We start from the raw sequence: 21,472 nt of genomic DNA, 5'->3' as shown, positions 1-21,472 counted from the left end.
TGGGGGCCGTCCATAAATGACATCACGCACCTAGGTGGGGGGGGGGGGGTTCAGACATTTGTGACGATGTGTGACGAGGGGGCGGTGGGTTTGAGAAATGTGACGTCACGTAAATAAATGTAGACAACACGTTCTACTTAGTGAAATATACTTTTTGATGTTTTCTCCTACATCAGAGTGCAGCGGCACATTAAATACGCACTACAATGACAATAGTTTAAAGCGATTTGAAGCATGTTTTACTTTTTTATGGGGGGGGGGGGCAGAGCTTTGTGACGTCATATTTGAGGCGGGGGGGGGGGTCTGACTTTTTGTGACGCCGTGTGACGAGGGGGGGCGGTCAAAAATCGTCCAAAATCGCGTGACGTCATTTATGGACGGCCTCCAAGAACCTCGAGTTGGCCCTGGCTAAGGAATGCAACGTCGCAATCACTCATCACTCATTGTCGTGGTGCTTGTCACGGCTCGCAGCACGTGTTTGGAGCGCAAGGATGTTTTTCAGTGTACGCAAAAGATATTATCGTGCTACATATGTAGGCTATCGGGCAAACAGAAATGTGCACATGAATCAAAACGACGAGCAATGCAACAGCGTGTAAATACAACCACATTTCAAGGTGTTGTACAAAACGTTTCGAATTCGAGGCACATCAGAATATGTATTTAAACAGGAGGAAGCCGATTAACTATGAAGCTCTTAATAATAATAGGGGGTTCCCCCTTTTTTCTGGCAACAAAACTGAAACCTTTCGACAAGAAATCATGTCTGCATTAACCACAATACTTGTGGTCAGAATGCAAACAAAAAACACACTGATAATATATGCATTGTCCTTGAAACTGATTGGTCCACCCCAGAGACGGCTTTCTTTTGAGCCTTCTCTCAATTGGTGCTAGACCAGAGGACGCCAAAAGGCGTCCAGCTCAAAGACAATGCACTATCAAAGTAATGAGGGCTCGGGGTAAGCATCTACATCATTAGACCTCCTTTGCTAGTACCAAAATATAATAATAGGGGTTTCCCCCCTTTTTGGCAACAAAACTGAAACCTTTTACAAGGAATCATGTGTGCATTAACCACAATGCTTTGTGGTCAAAATGCAAACAAAAAACACTCTGATCATTTGAAGCTCTTTTTCACAGATGTCCAGTATACTGCAAGCTATATGGACGACGTCGTCGGGCAGAAGAGAAGAAGACGGACTTGAGCTTGGACTTGAGCAGGGCAGGGATTCAGCAGTACGGATGACTGAGGGAATGCGAGTTCAAGAAGATTACTACGACTGCAGTAGCAGCAGCAAAGGAGTTGTGAGTGACCTCCAACTGCGTGGAGGTTGGCTGGAGACAGAGTGTGGGAGAGTAGTGAGAGGACAGGGTGGAGAGAGCGGTATGTAGGAGAGTGCATGAGAAGCATGCTGTTCCCATTTGGTATGCGTACAGGGGCCTGGGTCAGGTCAGTTTGGACAGATTTGTACACCCAGTAAATGGCGTGGAATGGTCTCTGTGTGTGTGACCACGCATGCGCACAGGGCTCTCATTGTTCAAGTAATTAAGAAGTCGTGAGCCACCCGCTGATTGAATAATTGAAAGTGAGGCAACATCCAGCCAAGAGGGGATGGGGTGTGTGACGCGCTGCAAGTCATTTCTGCATACTTACAATTTGCACAGCAAGAGCTTTCATGTTAAATAAGTGAACATGAAGTCAGTGCCCAGTGAGTAGGCAAAGTGTTATGCTAATCTCAGTCATGCCACCTACTCCACACGGTCTCACTCTGTATGTGCAATGTTTCCCATAACATCACCTCCTCAGCTATGCAACAGCACACACAATGCCTTTGTTGAACAGTCCTGGTTCTAATTTTCTTCAGCTTCTAACTTATTCCGCATTTTTTACTTGTTTCAGATCCCAGCCACCAGGCATGGCTTCACAGCACAGGTTGCATATGGGAAGGGACACCGATTGTCCAAAGTATAGGTAGGGAGACTGGAAAAAGTTCAACCTTTACCGTGTGGCTCTCCTGTTAATGTGCTTGAGTATTTTATGCATGTATTCTTAGTGTGGCTGTTCCATGTTCAGGAATTGATTTCTTATTTCTTCATAATTAGTTTTAAATTACTATTTAGGTTTTGCTTTGTGGAAGCATGTATGACTGCATCAATTTCTATTGAGTTAAGTACTTGTTTAGAGTCTACACAAGCTAGGAACAATGGTAATTGAAATGCATTGGTCTTTTCCAGAAGTTGATTAATTGTTGCATGTGTTCAAGAGAGAAACCTTCCCTAAATCCTGCTAATTCCTCCCATGGCTGGCTGGCCTCTAATTTGTTCATTATTCTGCTCCCAATGATATTTGTGCATGATTTATATACATGCGCAAAGAAGCTATGGAGCCTGTAATTCTTCAAGTCGGGTTTATCACCCTTTATAACCTTAAAATAAATCATCACAATACGTCAGTTTTGGCCTTGCTGCACTTTATACCTGTTCATTTTCGTCTTTGGTTCAGTGTTCTGCTTTTAGCTTGTAAGGTTATAAATAATTCTAGATTTGAAGTTTTCGTGACTGAAAGGATTCATACTCTTTGTATTTTCGGTAAAGTCACGTAGGTAAAAATTTTAAATAAATTAAATTAAGCGGTGTGCTTTCGCTAAGTTGTCCCCACCTGAAGAAGGACGCTTGTGTTGCGCCCGAAACGTCGTGATTTAATTTATTTAAAATTTATACCTACGTGACTAGGTTATAAATAACCTAATTCTAGGTTATAAATAACCTAGCCCCTTCATACCTGAATTAAATCTCATCTCATGTCCTGGTCGTTCATTCCATTCAAAGATACAGGACTATTATGGCTCCCTCATTGAAACATGCAAGCGGAAGGTGATATAACCTTCTCTAATGAATCTCTTCGCCATTAGAGCTCACGGATCCAGTGTCCCTTTTTAAATGATGCCCAAAGACCTATTTGTTCAAAAGGGCTTTTTATGAACAATTAACTTTGCAGCAATGAGCTGAGTTTTATTTAGCTTTTTTTAGCTGAATAGAATCTGATTTTAAATGTTTGACTATGTTTTTTTTCCTCGTGACTATACTTTACATACTGTATGTATTGTTGAGTTTTTGTGTGAGATCTTGATCCTAAAACGTACGATGTAAATGTATTATTGTAAATAAAATTAACTTACCACATGTATCTGTTTCCTGAAGTGATCTGGGAATGTTTGGGCAGTTTTTGTTTTAAATCTAAATTACTGCAGTGTTTAAATCCGTGGGAAAGGAGAGAACTTGTTCAGAGCTCCAGCATTTTTCTCTCCCAGATAAAGTCCAGTGCAGCATTTTCTGAGCCTTTAGGGTTGGTGCCACTCAAATTAACATACTCCAATTTACATCACAAAATATTTCAACCCAGCGGAATGCATGTAAAATATCACGGAATTCTATTGTGGCTTTGTAAAATGTGGTCCCATTTCTAAAATGGTTATTGTGGGAAAACATGAATTTGAAGATGTAAATGTTAACTAAAATAACAGTTAACTTTGTGTTTAAATTTTCTTTAAGACAATAAAAGCACAATCGAAAAAATAGCAGTGGGAAGGATAAACCTCCAGTTTTGATGCACAGGGCCCCGGTTGGTTGTGATGACAAACAACTGATGAATAATTTACAATTGATACCCTACAACCATAGCCGATTTTTTTTCGCTCCAAACCTCCTCCTGCCGACAGAATCTCACACTGCACAAAACCCTTCAGAACCGATATTTGGATTTCAGAGCCCTTTGGCCCAGCCAAGTTAATTCTATTAGCTGTGTGAATCACTGTTATGGTGCCCCCCCCCCCCCCCCCACACGACTGCTCTACTGCCCCCCCCCCATCCCAGAAGAGCTGGAGCAAGGTCTGGGTGGAGGTCTCTTCAATATCAAAATCCGCAACGGCCTCCTCCCTCCATAGTGCATGACATGCACAGGTAAGACATTAGCAAAATAGAGAGTAACAATTGCCAACAATACTGGATTAAAGTGCTTACCTATGCAATATTTTCACAGCTAAATACCAGTCGGCTGCATAAAATGTGTGCAATTTATAGTGCAGCCTTAATGTAAAGTGTGTCCATAAAGGTATTGCTCCATTAAGGTAGACAGCTGTTTGAACTCTGTGGTTGAAACGTTACTGATAGGTATCAGATGAGTACCCTCCAATAAAATTACATCCTTACAAGATAAAATAAATGTAACATTTTTCAAGCAAAGCCTTCAAAGTGGCATGCATATAAAAACTTTGAATTTAAAAGACAAGTAAAACACCATGAAGGCAGAATATTTGATTATTATTATTGTTGTTAAACTTGTTTACACAGGAAAGCCTCACTGAGTGTCAAGACTTTATCAGGAGGGTCCTGCTAATATTCACTGGAGGGAGCAACGATTGTAGTGTTTGTCAATTATGTAATTTGCGAGTATTTTTTTAACATTTGCCACATTTGGACCATGACTCCAAGACACAATGACCTTCTCTTGTTTGAATGACTTCACGGGATGTTTAATGTCCACTGTTGATGAGCAGGCACATACTTTATGGTTAATACATCTCTAGTATTAATCAGGGCGGCGGCCTGCTGTATTTAAAACCACAAACATCTGCAAAACACAGCGAACGTGCTACTGCTGGGCCATCTCACCACCAAAAAATGTTGCATTGGTATCATAATTTTGAAACTGTGGCACATTAATATAGAACCACTTTTTATCAGGCTCTCCACGTCCAGAGAAACCACATAATGTTTCAAAGAAGCAATGATGCACAGTATACAAATACTGACTCAAAGAGCATTCGCTGGAACTGGGCTTGCTTCATAGCAGTACACAAACCTCTGCAAAATATTCTCAGGATGTGCCCGTATCATACGCAACGTGTGTAGGCACCTCGAAAAATGATTTCAGAATTCCGCAGCACGTTTTGAATTACGGTAGTGTAATTAACAAAATAGAGTGAAAAACTTGCAAGAATGAAGCAACATTTAGTGTGAGTCAACATACACATTCACAAGTGTATTGCGTGGGGAACTGACGGTCTTCTTGTAAGCATTGGTCATGAGCGTGTACGAAAGTCAATGTGTGGACAGGCTTTATGCACGACAAACGTCCGGCCCTTTTTTCTTTGGTGTGGACAATTTCCATTCTGATGCATTCTGTCAAATGCTATCAACTGTAAGTTTTGCAATAACACACACAAGACGGCCTTCACGACCTACAAGATGGCGGTCCTCCACACTGGTCATTGGCTGCGAGGTAGCAGTATCTCAATGACTCCTTCCCAGACAACTGGTGTGGGAAAAGTGGACCAATTCAAGGGCCACCAAACTCACCAGACCTGATTATTGTTGATGGTCAACTTCATGATCTATAGCGTGTATTCCAAGAAGCAGAAAAAAGCAAAAACTTGAGGGACCTTCAACAGCACGAAACAAAACCCTTCAAAACAATCACATCTGGGATGTTGACAAACATCTGCGACTCTCAGGTCTCAATATGATGCACGAACAACACCATGGCAGACGTGAGAGATTTAGAGGAACAATACTCATACAACAATATATACAGCACCGTACTACCAAGTGTGTGTGGTGATCATGTATCGCTTAATCAACCTGGCTCAAGTTGCTTGTCTCATAATATCACATGAATAATGCATGATACTTTCACGGATATCCTGCAAAATAATAATGTTTTAAATTACTTTATAGGATGACCACTTAATTGCTCTACTCACTAATCTTATCTTTTCCCAGGCACATTTAAATCAACATCAGGCATGGAAGCCACTTACAAGGCCTGGCTGCATGCTTTTCTTGGACCAACTCGATTACAGTAATCATTCATAATTGGTTGGATGAAAATGCAATTTACATGTTTATTTAAGTAAATAAAATGCACATTGTTCTCAGCCGGTCTACTACTCTGTATGCACACCAACGTGGTTTCACAAACTGTTTATTCATAACAATAACAAATACTGTGTGGTATTACTGTGCTTGTAAAAAAAATTATATAGCAAAGAGGTTTAATAGCAAATAAAATATCATGAATTGCCGATGGCTTTCTAGGTGTTTTAATCCAAGCTTAACTTTTCTCTTTTTCAGCAAATGAATTAATAACAATGAATTACATTTGAAAATAGAGCCAATCTGTTGTCCAGCATACAAACTGCACACCCAAGCAAGCTATGTTCCTAGCATATTGCAATAAAGTTAGTTTGTGCAGGATTATGAGTTGATTACTTTTAAAAGACTAATTTACACATGCATACATTGCAAAAAAATATAATCCCGTAACAAAGTGCTTATTTTCATTGAGTCCAAACCATAACTGCAGCAGAGTTGTAGAATGTTACCATAAGAGGTTATGACTGAACGCACTTAAATTAATGATCAATGGCGTCTTAAATAAGTCAAGCCCTCTCAATGGATGAGGGTCTTATTACGATTTTTTAGATTCTTATTCTTATTTTCCTGTCAAACCTACTGACCATCACCTCTTCTCATGGCTTCCCCTCATCAGATTTCATAGTTGGCGCAAACCAAGGGAACGCATTTAACAATATAACCTTAAATTCTGGACTAGTCGAATCCCCTTGCATGACAACCAATGGCTATTGTCAACTGCCGTCGCATCCAAACACATTAACTCCGTTGTGAATCATCCCTATCAACTCTGATCTTTCCTCTCTCCCACCTGTCATGCCTCAGGAAATATTCTGCCTCATTCCGACTTCTCCAATAAAAACACCTCTCCCCTTGACCAGCTATCGGGCACCATCTTCAAGCAATGCTCCAAACTCTCAAGTCATGATTGCCCACATTGCAAACGGTTCATGAATCTGGTTATATTTTCCCAGCCAAAGAAGTTTGGTCAGGTCACAACAAAATAAAAAGCTTGGTTTAAACCCTGCCAATTACTGCCCAATCACTCATTCATCAACAGCCTCTAAGCTCCTAGAATCAAAGACTACATTATCTCTTCCACCAATGTTTTGCTCGCACCAGTCTGTCTACCATTCAGCACACTCCACTGAGACCACGCTTGTTGAGATCACTGACGACAATTTTTATGGCTTGTCGACTCCAATTACATTATCACATTGGTCTGCATTGATATATCTGCTGCCTTCAACACATTTAATCATGACACCTAAATGGAGCACCTGGAATCAGATTTTGCTGTCAGCTGCGTGGCACTGCAGTGGTTTAAATCTTACCTGTTGGTCTTATGTCAACTGATGATCTTATGCCAAGATTGGAAACTCGATATCATCAGCCACCATGTCCACAGCCATAGTTCACCAGGGATTTGTACTGGGTGCAGTCACATGAACTGCATGACTGCGCCAAAAACCTTGCACAAACCCTTGTTCTGGTTTTCTTTAAAAATCTAGAAACAAGCATAAGATTGCCATACTCTGTCATCATGCCATCTTTCAAGGTCAGCTGCCATATCTCTCCACTCTCCTTAAACCTTTTACCACTGAGAAGCACCGTGTTCTTCGGGGCATGTCCCAAGATCTCGCGATCGTCCTCACAAACAGGACTCTCTTGGCAGAGCAGCGTTTTCCTGCGGCTGCTCCCATCATCTGTAACTCTCGATAACTCCACATACGAAGCATTCAAACTCCCTCTGCTTTCAGCAGTCAGCTGAAGGCGCAGCACTTATTCATTTCGATTCAGGAAAAACCACGAACCGGTGTTCCCCGCCTCCCGAGCTCGCGATCAAACAACGGTTTGTCTGTCTCTCGAAATTTGTGTTTGTTATAAAAAAAAAATCATTATTATGGTTATCATTTATATAGTAGTTAAAAAAATGATAAGTCACACACCAGAAAACTGTTTGGCATGAAAACGGCTTTATATCCACATTTCAGTGGAGAACTGCAAACTGTGACCTGGTAGAATGCGTCGGGAGAGAACATTCCGAAACAATTCTCGGGAAATTTTGTGGAAACGAACTTAAAAAAAAAGTGACTCCGTCTACACGACCGGGTTCATTAGGAGGGATCCCCACAGCGCTCACTGCTGCAGCCTTTCCATTTCCTCCCCTGGCTTCAGGTTGCATCCTGAATCACCATCTTCCCACACGGAGCTCAATCGAGCCCCTAACAGTGCCACCTTCAAGGCAATTCACACCAATGACAAAAGACGTATAAGAAATGCACACACAGACGGATATAAAACCTAAACACAAATATGGTCAAAGGTCTCAATACATTTCAGGCTGCTGTGGTGTGGTGGTTCTATAAGATGCAGAAAATAATGACCAATGTTTACTCAGGTTTTGTAAAAGCGACGACGCTCAAAAGATTCACTTTGGATAAATGTCCCTACAACACCTACGTTCTTATCAAATCAACAGCAGGATACCATATTAGTTAGAAGGTAAGTGCATCAGCAGCATTGCTATTTTCATATTACAATGATAACAAGGGCATGAATTGCATTCTTTAAATGAGTTAATTTCGATGAACATGTGTTTGCGACTTACACAAAATAATAAAATACAACATTTTGCACACAGTTTCAGTTCGCAACACCTCTAAAATCTATCTTATCTTTCATCACCAAAGCCAAGGTTGTCAACGTAAATCGCTCGTCGAGGAGTCAAACACATCCCAGGTTGGTGTGCTCGATCATGCAACGCCGGCAGTGCTGCTGCACGAATCGCAGCGTGTCGGGGGACAGGTTGCAGTCTTGCACGCTCAGCAGCTGCAGCCCGGGGCAGCCGAGTGCCACGCCACGCAGCCCCCGCTCCGAAACGCCCTCGCAGCCCTTGAGTCCGAGCCGCTTCAGACCCGGACACCCACGAGCCAACACCTCCAATCCGACGTCCGTGACCAGCGGGCAGCGACCCACGTCCAGGCTTCTGAGTCTCGGGCACCCGCGACCCAACGATTCAAGCCCTCGGTCCGTCACGCCCGGGCAACCGCGCGCATTCAAGTAGCGCAACCCGGGGCAGCGTCGGCCGAGGCAGCGCAGAGTGACGTCCGTGACACGCTCGCAGTGTGCCAGGCTCAGATAGCGGAGCCTTGGACCCAGCGCAGCCGCCACGTCCCGCAGTCCGGCGTCCGTCGCCGTGGGGCAGTCGCACAGGCTCAGCTCTCGCAACGCCGTGCAGTGGCGCGCAAGGGCACGCAGGCCCCCATCCGCCACGCCGGGGCAGCGGCGCAGGTAGAGGCGGGCGAGACGGGGGCAGTGTCGCGCCACGGCGAGCAGTCCCTCATCCGTGAGTCCCGAGCAGCCCGACATGTCGAGGTGGCGCAGCAACAGGTGGCGGCTGTGCAGAGGGCAGGTCTGGCACGACGCCTCAGGGGTGAGGCTCACGCACGTGATCTCCGGGCAGTCTGGGTGAGAGCAAAAGTGGAGGCAAATGCAGCAGGGATAAACGTCTGTTTAAATGTGAGGTGCACATAGTTTATAAAGTGAATGGCATATTACTACCTATTTCTATTGCAATAAACGACATGATGAAAAAAAAAACAAGTCTACAGTAATTTGCTTTTAAAACTAACTAACAATGCGCATATCCTTTGGTTAAGGCCATCCGTCCATGCCTCTAGCCAGCAAAATTGATTTTTACAATAAAGTGTGATAGCGGTATTAGCAGTCTCCTTTAATTGCTGGACTTAAACAGCTATATTACACCGCTGTGGGCCAACAAGTGGTGCATTGTATTATTTTACTTTTGTGGTTTGTAAGAAGAAGTAGGCCAACTGTCGCGAAGACGTGAAAGAGGATGAACCTGAAACGTCGAGGTGCTCCAGGTTGGGGCACCGCGTCACCACCTCAAGGAGGCCACGGTTGGAAATTTCGCCGCAACCTGACACCTCAAGACGTCGGAGCTCTGGACAGCGCCGGGCCACCGTGAGAAGCCCCGCGTCGCCCAGCGCTGGGGAGCCACTCAGCACCAGCGTCTCGAGCGAGAGGCACACGAACGGCGTGTCCCGACACAGCCGTGCCGTCAACGCGTCCAGTGCTCGCTCCACATTCGGCCCTGAGCCTTCATCCCAGGGCCTTGTTGAAACAAACGATTCTGCTATTAATGCTTGTGTGACAAATCCATCGTTCACTTCACATTCATACCAAAAAAAGTCCAAGTGATTTCTTGCTCAAATGAGCATTGAGCCTGCTTACAAGCCCCTAAGGCAGTGGTGGCAAGTCTCTTCAGAGGATAACCATTTTTGGCTTCCACACATAGTGGTAGTTCCTTTATCCACCTCAGATATGGACTCACAACCTTCCAGGATATGAAACCAATATATGAATTCGCAACCTTCCAATTGTGAGCTGCTCACTCTGCTGCTGAGCCACCTGGTCAAATATATTTATACATGTGCTGAAATTGTAAGATTTACAGTAAGTTTGGTCGGTATATTTTAGTGGTTTTGCACATGGGCATAAAGAGGAATGTCGAGAGAGATCCCATATATTCAAGAAAATAACTCCAATTCAAACTCCACACAGATAGCAACAATAAAACTCACCACATTCATCAATAACGCTGCCTTAAAAGAAAATAAGATATGTATAATTGGTGACATTTCTGGCAATGGCCCTTCTTGATGCCTCCCACCTGGCTGCCCCACAGGAATTTCATGCATGTGACGTTACACAATATTAAACGTTAATGCTTTATGTACACAGGTCAGTTGGAAACTCAGCCATTCCTAACAGAAAATGTAAAAAGCATAATAACACGGATTAATTACAATGTCTGTATTTCCGACAAAATCCGCACAGCACTCTCACCCAAGCTGAACCGTCTGCCAGAGGCGCGGGTCCCACACGAGCCAGTACCAGCGGCGGCACACGCGAGCACTGCGGCACAGGCTCTCCACCGGTAGGTGGGTCAGCACCCGCAGCATCACCGCATCCGGTAGCCACTCGGTGGACAGCGGGCCGCTCCTCACCCGTACCACTGCAGCATCCGGTGCCCCTGGTGGTTCGCGGTGCCTGTGTCTCAGACTGGGCTGGAAGACGGAGGCCGAGGTGCTGCTGTGGTCGGTGGAAGAGTCCGAGAGACTGAGAGCATTGCGCTTGGCGTGAGAGCCCTGCTGCTCGCTTAGCGGTGGCAAGCATGGGGCATGTGGCTTTGCACAGCCGGAATGGCAGTGCTGGCTCTTGTGACTTTGACAAGAGCAGTGCTCGGGGTTGATGGAATGAGAAAAGTCATCGCACTCGAGATTGGTCTGAAGGGACTGCTTGTATGGAGGACATTTGGAGGTGACGTGCACTTGTGAAGGCAAAGCGACATGTGCACAGTGAAGATTATGGGAATCTGCAGAAAGATGAGATGAAGAACTAGAACAGGACGGAGAAGAGTAGGAGTCTTGTGGTGGAGAGGACAAGTGGCTTCTTGCCAGGTGCTGCACATAGAGTGGCCTCTGACTGGTCAAAGGCTGATTCAAACATGACTTCTGCTTAAAAGCATGTGGTGAAGTAACTTTATAGTTGTCCACAGCTGGATATAAAAATGACAAATCCTGACCAAAATGAGGTGATAAAATTGCCTTTTGCTGACTTGAAGGACATGAAAAGTTTTGCCGGTGATATGCAGCAGGCGTTGGTGAAAGAGGCCTCTGATGGTTACAGGGTGGTGGAGAGAGGGGCCTATGTTGCATTGGAGGTACTGGAGAAATGGGTCTGTCAGGGGTGGATGGTGCTGGAGACAATGCTCTCTGTTGGGTGGAAGCGAGAGGAGATATAGGTCGATGGTTGTCCAAGGAAAGGGCAGTCAGTCTCTGCTGATGGTGCGCTTGGGATGACACAGTCCTGTGATGGTTGGATGTTTGTGGTAATGGTGGCTTCTGGTGATTGGGTGGTGGAGAAAGTGACCTGTGATGATTGTGTGGGACTGGAGACAAAGCCCTTTGTAGGCCAGGCTGTGCTGCGAGAGGCACCTGGTGATTGGAATTCGACAACGAAAATTGACAGTGGTGGTTGGAAGATTGTGGATTTGAAATTCTCTCTTTATTAAATGGTGGTGAGAGAGGTCTATGTAGATTATGTGGTGGAGAGAGAGGTCTTTGTGGATTAGGTGCTGGTGAGAGAGGCCTTTGAAAGCTAGGTGGTGGAGAGAGAGGTCTTTGTAGACTAGTGGATGGAGAAAGAGGTCTTTGTGGATTATAAAGAGGTGAGAAAGGTCTTTGTTGGTTTGATGTTGGTGGGTGTATATTAGCTGATGGAGAAAGGGATCTCTGTGGTGAGAGAGGTCTTTGTGGATTTGGTGGTGGTGATAGAGGTCTTTGTAGATTCGGTGGTGGTGAGAGAGGCCTCTGTGGATTCAGTGGTGGTGAGAGAGGCCTCTGTTGATTTGGTGCTGGTGAGAGGGGCCTCTGTGCATTTGGTGCTGGTGAGAGGGGCCTCTGTGGATTTGGTGCTGGTGAGAGGGGCCTCTGTGGATTCGGTGGTGGTGAGATAGGCCTCTGTGCATTTGGTGGTGGTGAGAGAGGCCTCTGTTTATTTGGTGGTGGTGATAGAGGCCTCTGTTGATTTGGTGGTGGTGATAGAGGCCTCTGTGGATTTGGTGATGGTGACAGAGGTCTCTGTGGGTTACATGTTGTTGAGGTTTGTTGTGTCTGCTGGTGAATACGTGTTGAAAATTGCCTTTGTTGACTGGTATGTGTTGGTGAGAGTGATTCTTCATCAATAAGAGGGGGCAAAAGTAACTGCTGGTTGGCAGGTGGTGAAAGTGATCTCTGGTTAGCAGATGGTGGTGGTGACAACGGTCTATTTGGGTGTCCATGTGAGGGCTGCGATAACGTCGGATGGGCAGCAGCTGAAACTGGAGACAGTGATCTCTTGTAATCCGAAGTTAACTGCGCAGTTGCCAGCTGTTGGGCAGACAATGGTGGAGAGATAGGTCTGTGGTGGGTAGACACTATTGACAAAGTTGGTTTATGATGACCAGAAGGAGGGTCTGGTTCATTAGACGATGAAGTCAAGGCAGGACAATGATAATTATATGACTGGTGCAAAGATGACACGGACTGGAAGTTAGATGGCTGAGGGGATGCAGAGGCTCTTTCCTTGTAATACAGTTGAGATGGTGTCTGGTAATTTTGCGATTGTTTGTAGAGTGGCCTCTCGTAAATTGAAGGCTGGTAGCTACAAGGCTCTGAGATGGGAGAAGTCTGAAGTTTACATCGCTGAGGCAAGCAGGATCTTTGGAGGTTGGAGGGCAATGGTGACATGGCACATTCCTGATTAGAAAATGGCTTCATGAGGATTTCTATACTGTTCTCTTGTGCTACGGTGCAACACTGAGAATCCTGAAGATGTGGGGGAGTGGATTTCCCATTGTCACAGTTGGCAGGAAAATGATGATCCAGACATGACACCGGGCAATGCTGCCCATGGGTTTGACTGTGCAAGGAGCAGTTACGGTAACTAGAATGTTTGTGGTGGGTGTGATGAGAGGATTCCTTGTCAGAATGGACACAAAGACAATTGTTGGATATCGGGGTGTGTGACTGGCTCACAAGAGAATGCTGACACCCATCTATGTGCTGAAGAGAAGAGATGGAACACTTTTGAAAAGACGAGCAGCAGCCATCGAGTCTGGGATGTGCCGAGCTGGGGTCACTGCAAGACTTGGGGTGAGCGTGGACCAGCGCGGTCGTGTGCTTGGTGTCGGCGTTCGACGGAGGCGACGATTTCATGGCTGCTTGAGACTCCAGGAAGTTGACGTCATCAACGTCCAGACAGGGCGTGATGGCATCCTGAGAGCTCAAGCCAGAGTCTGAAATGAGTGACACAAAAGCACGAGGCGACTGAGTGGTATATACTGCACGAGCCACGTTAAAACCTGTGAAACGTTTCAAACTCTTGTGGATTCCATTACATGAGAATCCAGAGAGTTGTGTGTCATAATTTTACACTAAATCCCACTTTTATTAATTGGGCACAACAGCAAAACTAGCAATAGTTATTATTCCTTGAACCACAGGCTGAACATACTCTACTGGTCTTGTCATGAACAAGCACTGCATTTTTACACAAATATAATAAGGATTTATGTAGTGTCTAAATGCAACAACATTAAAATACTGGGACATATGTAGGAATACATATCTACTGATGAACTTGACGCACTTCTCTTGAGATGGCACTTTATTGAAGACACGTTCACTTGACATCGGCGAAGATCACACTGCAACAGCCCCGAGTCTCCCACGCATCTTCCTTATATACCAACTGAGGCCACACCCCCATTCCCGAACCTTCTCGCTGACTATGGATGCTCACTCCACCGGCAGACTCTTCCGTCCTCTTCCGTCACCTGACCACGCTTCCTTCTCGATCATTCCTGTAGCCACCAGTCCCTTTCGCAATGCGCTGATGTCCCTGGGCCAAGCGGCGTATCCTAAAATTGACCAGGCAGGGTTGGACTCTCTAGTTCTGGAACGACTGTTGGCGTTGGCATGGAACATGGACGTTTTTTTGTCTGCCACAAAAGATGACGACCTAACATCTCTTAGGGTAGCGCGCTGTATCCAGGCGCACTGTAATTTGCGGCGGCGTGTCGGAGTGGCCGCGTGCCAGGAGACATCGTATTGCCAGAGGAAAAGGATTCCCCTCCAGTTTGTGCGTTGCTGATGGGAGTCAGCGGGCGAGGACTGATGTGGGATGGTGGCAGGAGCAGAGACTGCAGGGGAAGGTTGCTTCTTCCCCGTGGAAGGTGCCCATCACCTGTTTCAAGTGTGGCCTGCCTGGCCACATCTCCAAGGGATGCCGCGCCGAGCCAGAGCAGTTCGTCGTGCCTCCTTCTTTCTCCACCCCGCCGACCTCCGCTCCTCCAAGCCCAAAGGTGAGTCGCCGCGCATCACACACCTGGCCTACACAGTCACCTCAGGCATCTCCATCACAGATCGTGTCGGGTTCGCGCGTCGCTGGGGTCGATCGTGTCGTGGCGTGTGGGATGCGTAGCTCAGGGGGTGTTGGATTGCCACGGTGTCCGGGCCAATCGATGGCATTGGCACATAGGGTCGTAGCAGTGGCAGCGGGATCGTCAGCAATTGCAGGGACGGTGCAGGGACTGATTTACAGGTCATTGCCACAAAAGTCGATTTGTTTGGGACCTGTATAGAGTAATTGTGTCGCCTTTAATGGTGGGAGTTTGGGCATTGTGGCTCAGATAATTGCGACAGTGCGGATCGGAGATAATGAGTTGACAGGACCAGTGCTGACCTCAAAGTCACTGGCTGTACCTTGTCTATTGGGGATTGACGATGCTGGTGGACCAGGGTTATGTTGAACTGTCGTCGGGGCGTAGGTTGGCGTTCTTGTCGGCCCCGACTCAACTGCGTACGGCGAATGTTACAGTTCAGGCCCTGGTGAAGGAAACTGTTCGAGTTCCCCCGGGAGCACAGATGCTCGTGCCGTTGCGGCTGCGAAAGCAGCTCAACCGAGAATCTTCAGCAGGGGGGGGGGGGGAGGGGGGTTCTCTTGACCCCCTCGAACAGGGCAGTTAAGGGTCTCATACTGGTGGGAGCCCAAACGATTGTGAGGAGGTACCAGAAACCCTTCCTCCAGGTTTTGAATGCAGGATTGCGTACCGTGGTTGTGCAGATAGGTACGGTTTTGGCTCACGCGACGGCTGCATGTTGTGAAAAGACCAGCGAAGTAGCCACTAGTGTTGAGGTTTCAGTGGAGCGTGGAGTGGTAGAAGACTAGTTGTGGATGGATGTGCTGTGCGCCGAGAACCCGGATTCGACAAGTGAGCAGAAGGGCGAGTTACGTGCCTTGCTCTGGGAGTTCTCTGACGTTTTAAGCAAAAGTAGATTTGATGTGGGATGCACGTCTTTGATGCATCATCATATTGATACGGGTAATACCGCTCCCATCCAACAAAATTCGTTTCGGTTTAGCCCAAAAGAAAAGGATCTTGTGCGTCAGGCATTCGATGAGATGTTGGCCACCAACATTATTTATCCGTCCACCAGTCCCTGGGAGGCACCCATCGTTTTGGTTAGGAAGAAGGACAGGAGTATAATATTTTGCATGGATTTTAGAAAATTGAACAAGGTCTCCTTGGCAGATGCTTACCTGCTCCCACGGATGGACGATTCATTGAATGCCTTGTCGGGTGCACGATTCTTTTCCACCTTGGATTTGCTGTTGGGGTTTTGGCAGTTGCCGTTGATGAAAGTTCTAAGCCCAAAACAGTGTTTCGCACCCCACAAGGGCTTTTTCAGTTAAACTGTTTGCCGATGGGGCTTCACTCAGCCCCGGCTACGTTTCAGCGACTGATGGAATTGGTGTCATCGGGACTCCAATGGGAGTCATGCTTGATTTATTTGGACGACCTGATCATCTTTGGGCGCACATTTCAGGAGCATCTGCAGCGATTGCACTTGGTATTTGTTAAAATACGGGCAGCAAATTTGAAATTTAAGCCACAGAAGTTGATTTGTTACCTGGGACACATTGTGAGTGAGGCGGGGATTGCCACAGACCCTGACAAGACTGCTTGTGTGTGCTCGTGGCCAACCCCCAAGTCGGTGGGTGAAGTTCTGTTTTGTGGGGTTCGCATCATATTATCGCCCAGCTCATGATCTGGACTGGGATAGCGGGACCGTGTCTAGTTCTGCCGTAGCGTGGTTAGACGAGCATTCGAGACCCGAGTGTAGGTTACATTATATTGTGTTGAGTTTATGTAATAAATAGTGTTGCTCCCAAGACAATGTCTGCAGCTCAGTTGGACTCACTACACATATTTTAGAGAGGAGACAGCTAGTTTGTCACTCAGGAGAAGAGGAATGCCTTTTGCCTGAACTTGAATAGGGCCAGGAAGTCAATATCACTGATGGCTGAGGGGAGGGAGTTCCAGACAATAGGTACAGTAGAGGATATGTGTCTCGGCCTCGCTGTGCGCTGCATTGCACCACTAGCTGAGTAGTTAACCTCGCGTTCAATAAACCCTCGGAGCCAGGATGAACGTCCGACTCCAAACGTCATTTATTGAGTTTAACGAGGTAAAACTGGTGAGAAAACACACATACAGCATCTGTTATAACCCGGAAACACCAACACAATGAACACCACAGCACCATAACATTGTCTTAGGTAACATATTTCTAAACAATAGATCCTGGAGGGGGCAGGCACCTACATTACCATGGAATAGCTATACAAGAGCATACGCTGCTGTGTTACATAAGGCACACCGTGTTATCATCACACTGCACCCCAGATGTACAGTACTACACATAACACTGCACTATGAATGAGACATTTTGTCATCCTTGCTCTCCAGATCGCAATATAGTTACTTGGGTACAAGTTTGACTCGACTTATTAAATTACAAGTAACATTCACAATAAGGAAAGTTGCAGGTTTCGTTGTTAACTAGGCCTCGTATTTATCATAACAATTTTACAGCATTATAAAGGCATTTACATCCTTATAACGGTCATTCTAACATTATAACAGCATTGCCAATATTATAAGAACATAAACGAACTTACAGACAATGCTTCTTAAGCTCCCACAATGGACAATTGCGGCTGTGGCTTCACTGTGACGCGATGTGTGCCGCCATCTTGAATTATGTGCGTAATGGCCGACGCCCGCGTGGTTCACTGGAAATCTAAAATCGCAACTTCCTGGTCACGTGACCATCCCCAGCATCCAAAAACAGGAAATTCCTGTTTTACACCCGCCCCACATCTGCCGTGAGGCAAGACAATATGAGCAACCTCCCACTGAGCGAAGGTTGACTGGAGGTTTCACCAAAATGCCTTAGTTACTGGAGTAGGGAGTATGTGAAGGGGAGTACTCGAATGGAAAAGTAGGCAGAGCGGTAGAAGGGGTTAAGTCCATTGAGGATCTTAACAGTGGAGAGGGTGATCGTGAAGTTTATCTAGGACTGCTGTTGGGAGTCAGTGGACGGATCGGAGTGTTGAGGTGATGCGATTTCACTTTGGGTTGAGTCATGAGCGATTTATGGAAGCGATTTAAGAGATAGATGCAGTAATAAAGTGAAGAAGTCATGAAGGCCTGGATGAGGGTCTCAACAGTAGCTGGGGTAATGCAATGGCAGATGTGGGAGGTGTTGCACAGATGGAGGGATGAAGTTGTGGGAAGAAAAGGAGAGCTCGGGATAAATGACAACTCAAAGGTTTTGCGATTTCCAATTGCAATTAAATTATACACATTGTATATTTTACTATATAAACTCATTTATAATGTATGAGGCAGTATAAGGCAGTGTTTGTAAATAATGTTTGTGGTAGTGTATTTTCAGCTTGTGTTTCTGCAGCACTGACAATGCAGTCCATTAATTCCCATTTACCCGTAGGTGTCTGCCTATCTTGCAAAGAGACAGTTACCATTTTCTCTCATTGCACTCACCCGATTTATATATATTATAATGTAACTCACACGGAGACAAGTGCATGCTGTAGATGCATGTTTCGATTAAGCAATGGGCCAAAGCCACACACGGGAAAGTTGCGTTGGCTCACCGCAATGGGAACAATAAACAGACTGTTTCAACCACACTCGAGGGAGACAAGGCGCTTAATGAGGTGTCCAGCTGTGAAATCATCCGTATTATTTCCAAACACCAACGGGTCAAGTGTGTAAGCGCCATATGTCTCACTCTGCAGTGGCATTATGCAGTGGTAACACTTGTTCCTCACATCAAAAAAATATTCCTGGGTTCGATTCCCGACTCGGGGGCCTTTTTGTGTGGAGTTTGTACATTCTCCCCCTATTCTACATGGGTTTCCTCTGGGTTCCTTAGTTTTCTGCCATTGGAAAAATCGCTAAAAGATTATCTGCTAAGTATTCAATTTGAATTAGGCACAGTAACATCACCCCCCCCCCCCCCCCCCACTGTGAAAACTTGGCAGGAGACTCGTGGAAAAGAGTCTTGAGACTCGGTGAGGTATTTTTCCAGATAAGCGAGCGTAATGAAAATAATCAAATTCACTTTGATGTGGCTTAATAGAACTCCACCATGCCACCGACTCCACCCAAAGCACACGTGTTTTTTTCCAGTGGCAGAAAATGGGTATCTGAACCCATAATCAAATTAATATCTCCATTTAATATGCTGATCACGAGAGAGGCCATGGTGCCGGCATATAAACGTGGCAGAAACAACAAAGTGAATGAATGCATTCTTGTGCGTGGAGTTGGCATGCATCTGGCCAAAAAATACGTCTAGACAGGGGTTATTATGCATGCAAAGCCCCAAGCTAAGCATAAAACATCTCAAGCTCTGGCAAATTATCTCGCAAGCCTTCACGACGACATGCATTTTGCGAGCATTAACATGCAAATTACAGGGTTAATATCACATTACCGTACCTGTCATTACCAAAACACGGCGGCATTGTGAGTTTTACCGGCTATTATACATTTCCCGGGGCTTTATTTTTTTAAGGATCCTTGACCTTTTGACTTACTACCACAACAGGCACTGGAATAAAAGAAAAAGTCATGTTGCAAGGAAGAAATGGAAAAGTCATCACCACATTTCTGAAACTTAATTTTCAAAAGATGGACATTGACGCTTATTTCAGCTATGCGATGTAAAAGGTGAACATTCTGGATGGTATTTTTCGTAAAAAAATAGTATGGATCCTTTAACAGGTTAAAAATGTAGCATTATGAAGTATGACAAACTGTTTACGCCATGATCGGAACCGTAAATGTCTAAAGGCGACTTCTTAAATGTCACACGAGCAGCAGCCGAAGCGTTATTGTTTTCGATGTCGCGTGAGAGCCCGAGGGCCCTGGGTCTCCATGCATAGTCACAAACACAGGATGTGGCACGAACATTCGGAATCACTGCTCTGGTAATAAACATTCTCGTATCCCATTGTTGCTCATGCAGCAAAGCCAGAAGCAAGGCAACAAAGAAAACAAGCACAACACAGCATCATTTAACCTGTTCAGTCCAATCCAGTTTACAATTGAGGATCGAGTGTGCATTTGGTGCCAATATAGAGCCACGTCTCATGAGCACGACTTGCTGTAAATATTCACTATTGTTGACTTAAAGCTTTCGTGACTGCAGGAATTCATATTCTTTGGGACTTTTGGTAAAGGCACGTAGATAGGTTCAAAGAAAATAACAAAAAACTACAACGTTTCGATCGCAACACAAACGGTCGTCTTCAGGAAAAGGGTTTTTCCTGAAGACGACCGCCTGTGTCACGTAGATAGGTCACGTCGATAGGTTACTTGAACCTACTGTATCTACGTGACTTTACCGAAAGACCCAAAGAATATTCAATATTGTATTAACTTTAAAAAAATACCAATTTCCCAGACAAAAGCTTATTCCATCCTAGACCAGTCAATGGCCTAGATTTATAGTGTTAAGATTATTCAAACGGAAGTTTTTTTAGTTTCTATCCTGCCTACAAACCCACACTTTAGGTTATCTGACAACAGTGATATGGTAATGCCATCCTGCCTATCATGCAAATAGCCAGTACGGCATTACCATAGAGCATTGGTATGGACTGGCAAACTGCCAAGTGATGTATGCAGCAGACAGTTGTAGAATTAGCATGGCCATTGAGGTGGGTAGATTAACCCTGCTTGCCACTTCTCAACATAACATCAGCAGAGACACCAGGCTGGGCTCAGTTGCCAGTCAAGCAACATATGAGCAGTTATTAGTTGAAAACCACTTTGGCTGACCGTATGGGTTCCTTGGTTTGGAATTCCTCCAGATCACAAGTGCATGCGCGGTGCTCTGGCATTGAGTGTGTGAAACGCAGCGCTTTCTGAGATCCCACATACAGCAACGAAGCACTGGTGCATTTCCCCTGGACCCGTGCCACGTATTTTATTAAAGTATAAAGTACTTTGGAACAATCGCACACTGTATGGAACTAGAATAGTATATGTAATCTCACAGGCTATGACCCACAACTCGCACGTGAGCTGCGTGTGTGTTCCACTTTAAGAAACTCAGTGCGCTGGTTAATAGACAGTACAAAATTAAGAAACTTAAATATGAATTATTACGGATACTATGTCACATCCCTTTGTCATACCACTGCTGGATGAATGCCTCCCCAGGACATGGGAGTTGTTTGACCACACTTCATCATGGTAGTGGCTGTGACTCGTATTCGGATTGGTGGGTTCATAGTGCCGTGTGTAAGCTAATTAAATCAAGCAATTGTTTACTTTAGAACGGCAATTGTCTATGTTAAATAACCGAGTTGTTGCATTGAAGGACACATTCACCAACACTTTGTCCCTTTGGAATGAATCGCAAAGGAACCGTTGTAGGTAAAATATTTGAGTAAAATAACATATTTTTACTCCATGGTGATCCGTAAATGTTTTGTTGGGTGACAGTGGTACGTGGGTCCAGAGAAGTATTGAACCACTGGACTAGAGTAATTTAATAAATTTATATCATGCAGTGTTATTTTTTGTCCTTTATTTCCTCTATGGTAC

The 21,472-nt window shown here is 45.3% G+C and overlaps 1 protein-coding gene across 1 annotated transcript in view; it reads right to left on the bottom strand.

Moving 5' to 3' along the window:
* Positions 1-3,936: 3,936 nt before the first annotated feature.
* Positions 3,937-21,472, bottom strand: part of LOC133345113 (mucin-17-like) — a 37,411-nt gene continuing 19,875 nt past the window's right edge. The window contains exons 3-5 of the mRNA XM_061555596.1: positions 10,789-13,780; positions 9,782-10,053; positions 3,937-9,383 (exon numbers count right to left, since the gene is read on the bottom strand). Of these exons, the coding sequence (XP_061411580.1) occupies positions 8,644-9,383; positions 9,782-10,053; positions 10,789-13,780 (4,004 nt within the window). The 3' untranslated portion in view covers positions 3,937-8,643. The remainder of the gene's footprint in view (positions 9,384-9,781; positions 10,054-10,788; positions 13,781-21,472) is intronic.

Source organism: Lethenteron reissneri, chromosome 21 (genome assembly GCF_015708825.2).
Source record: "Lethenteron reissneri isolate LAM-NWPU_2019-01 chromosome 21, ASM1570882v1, whole genome shotgun sequence".
Classification (NCBI taxonomy): domain Eukaryota; kingdom Metazoa; phylum Chordata; class Hyperoartia; order Petromyzontiformes; family Petromyzontidae; genus Lethenteron; species Lethenteron reissneri.
Note: the sequence above shows the minus strand (reverse complement) of the source record. Positions and strands in the feature narration are given on the sequence as shown.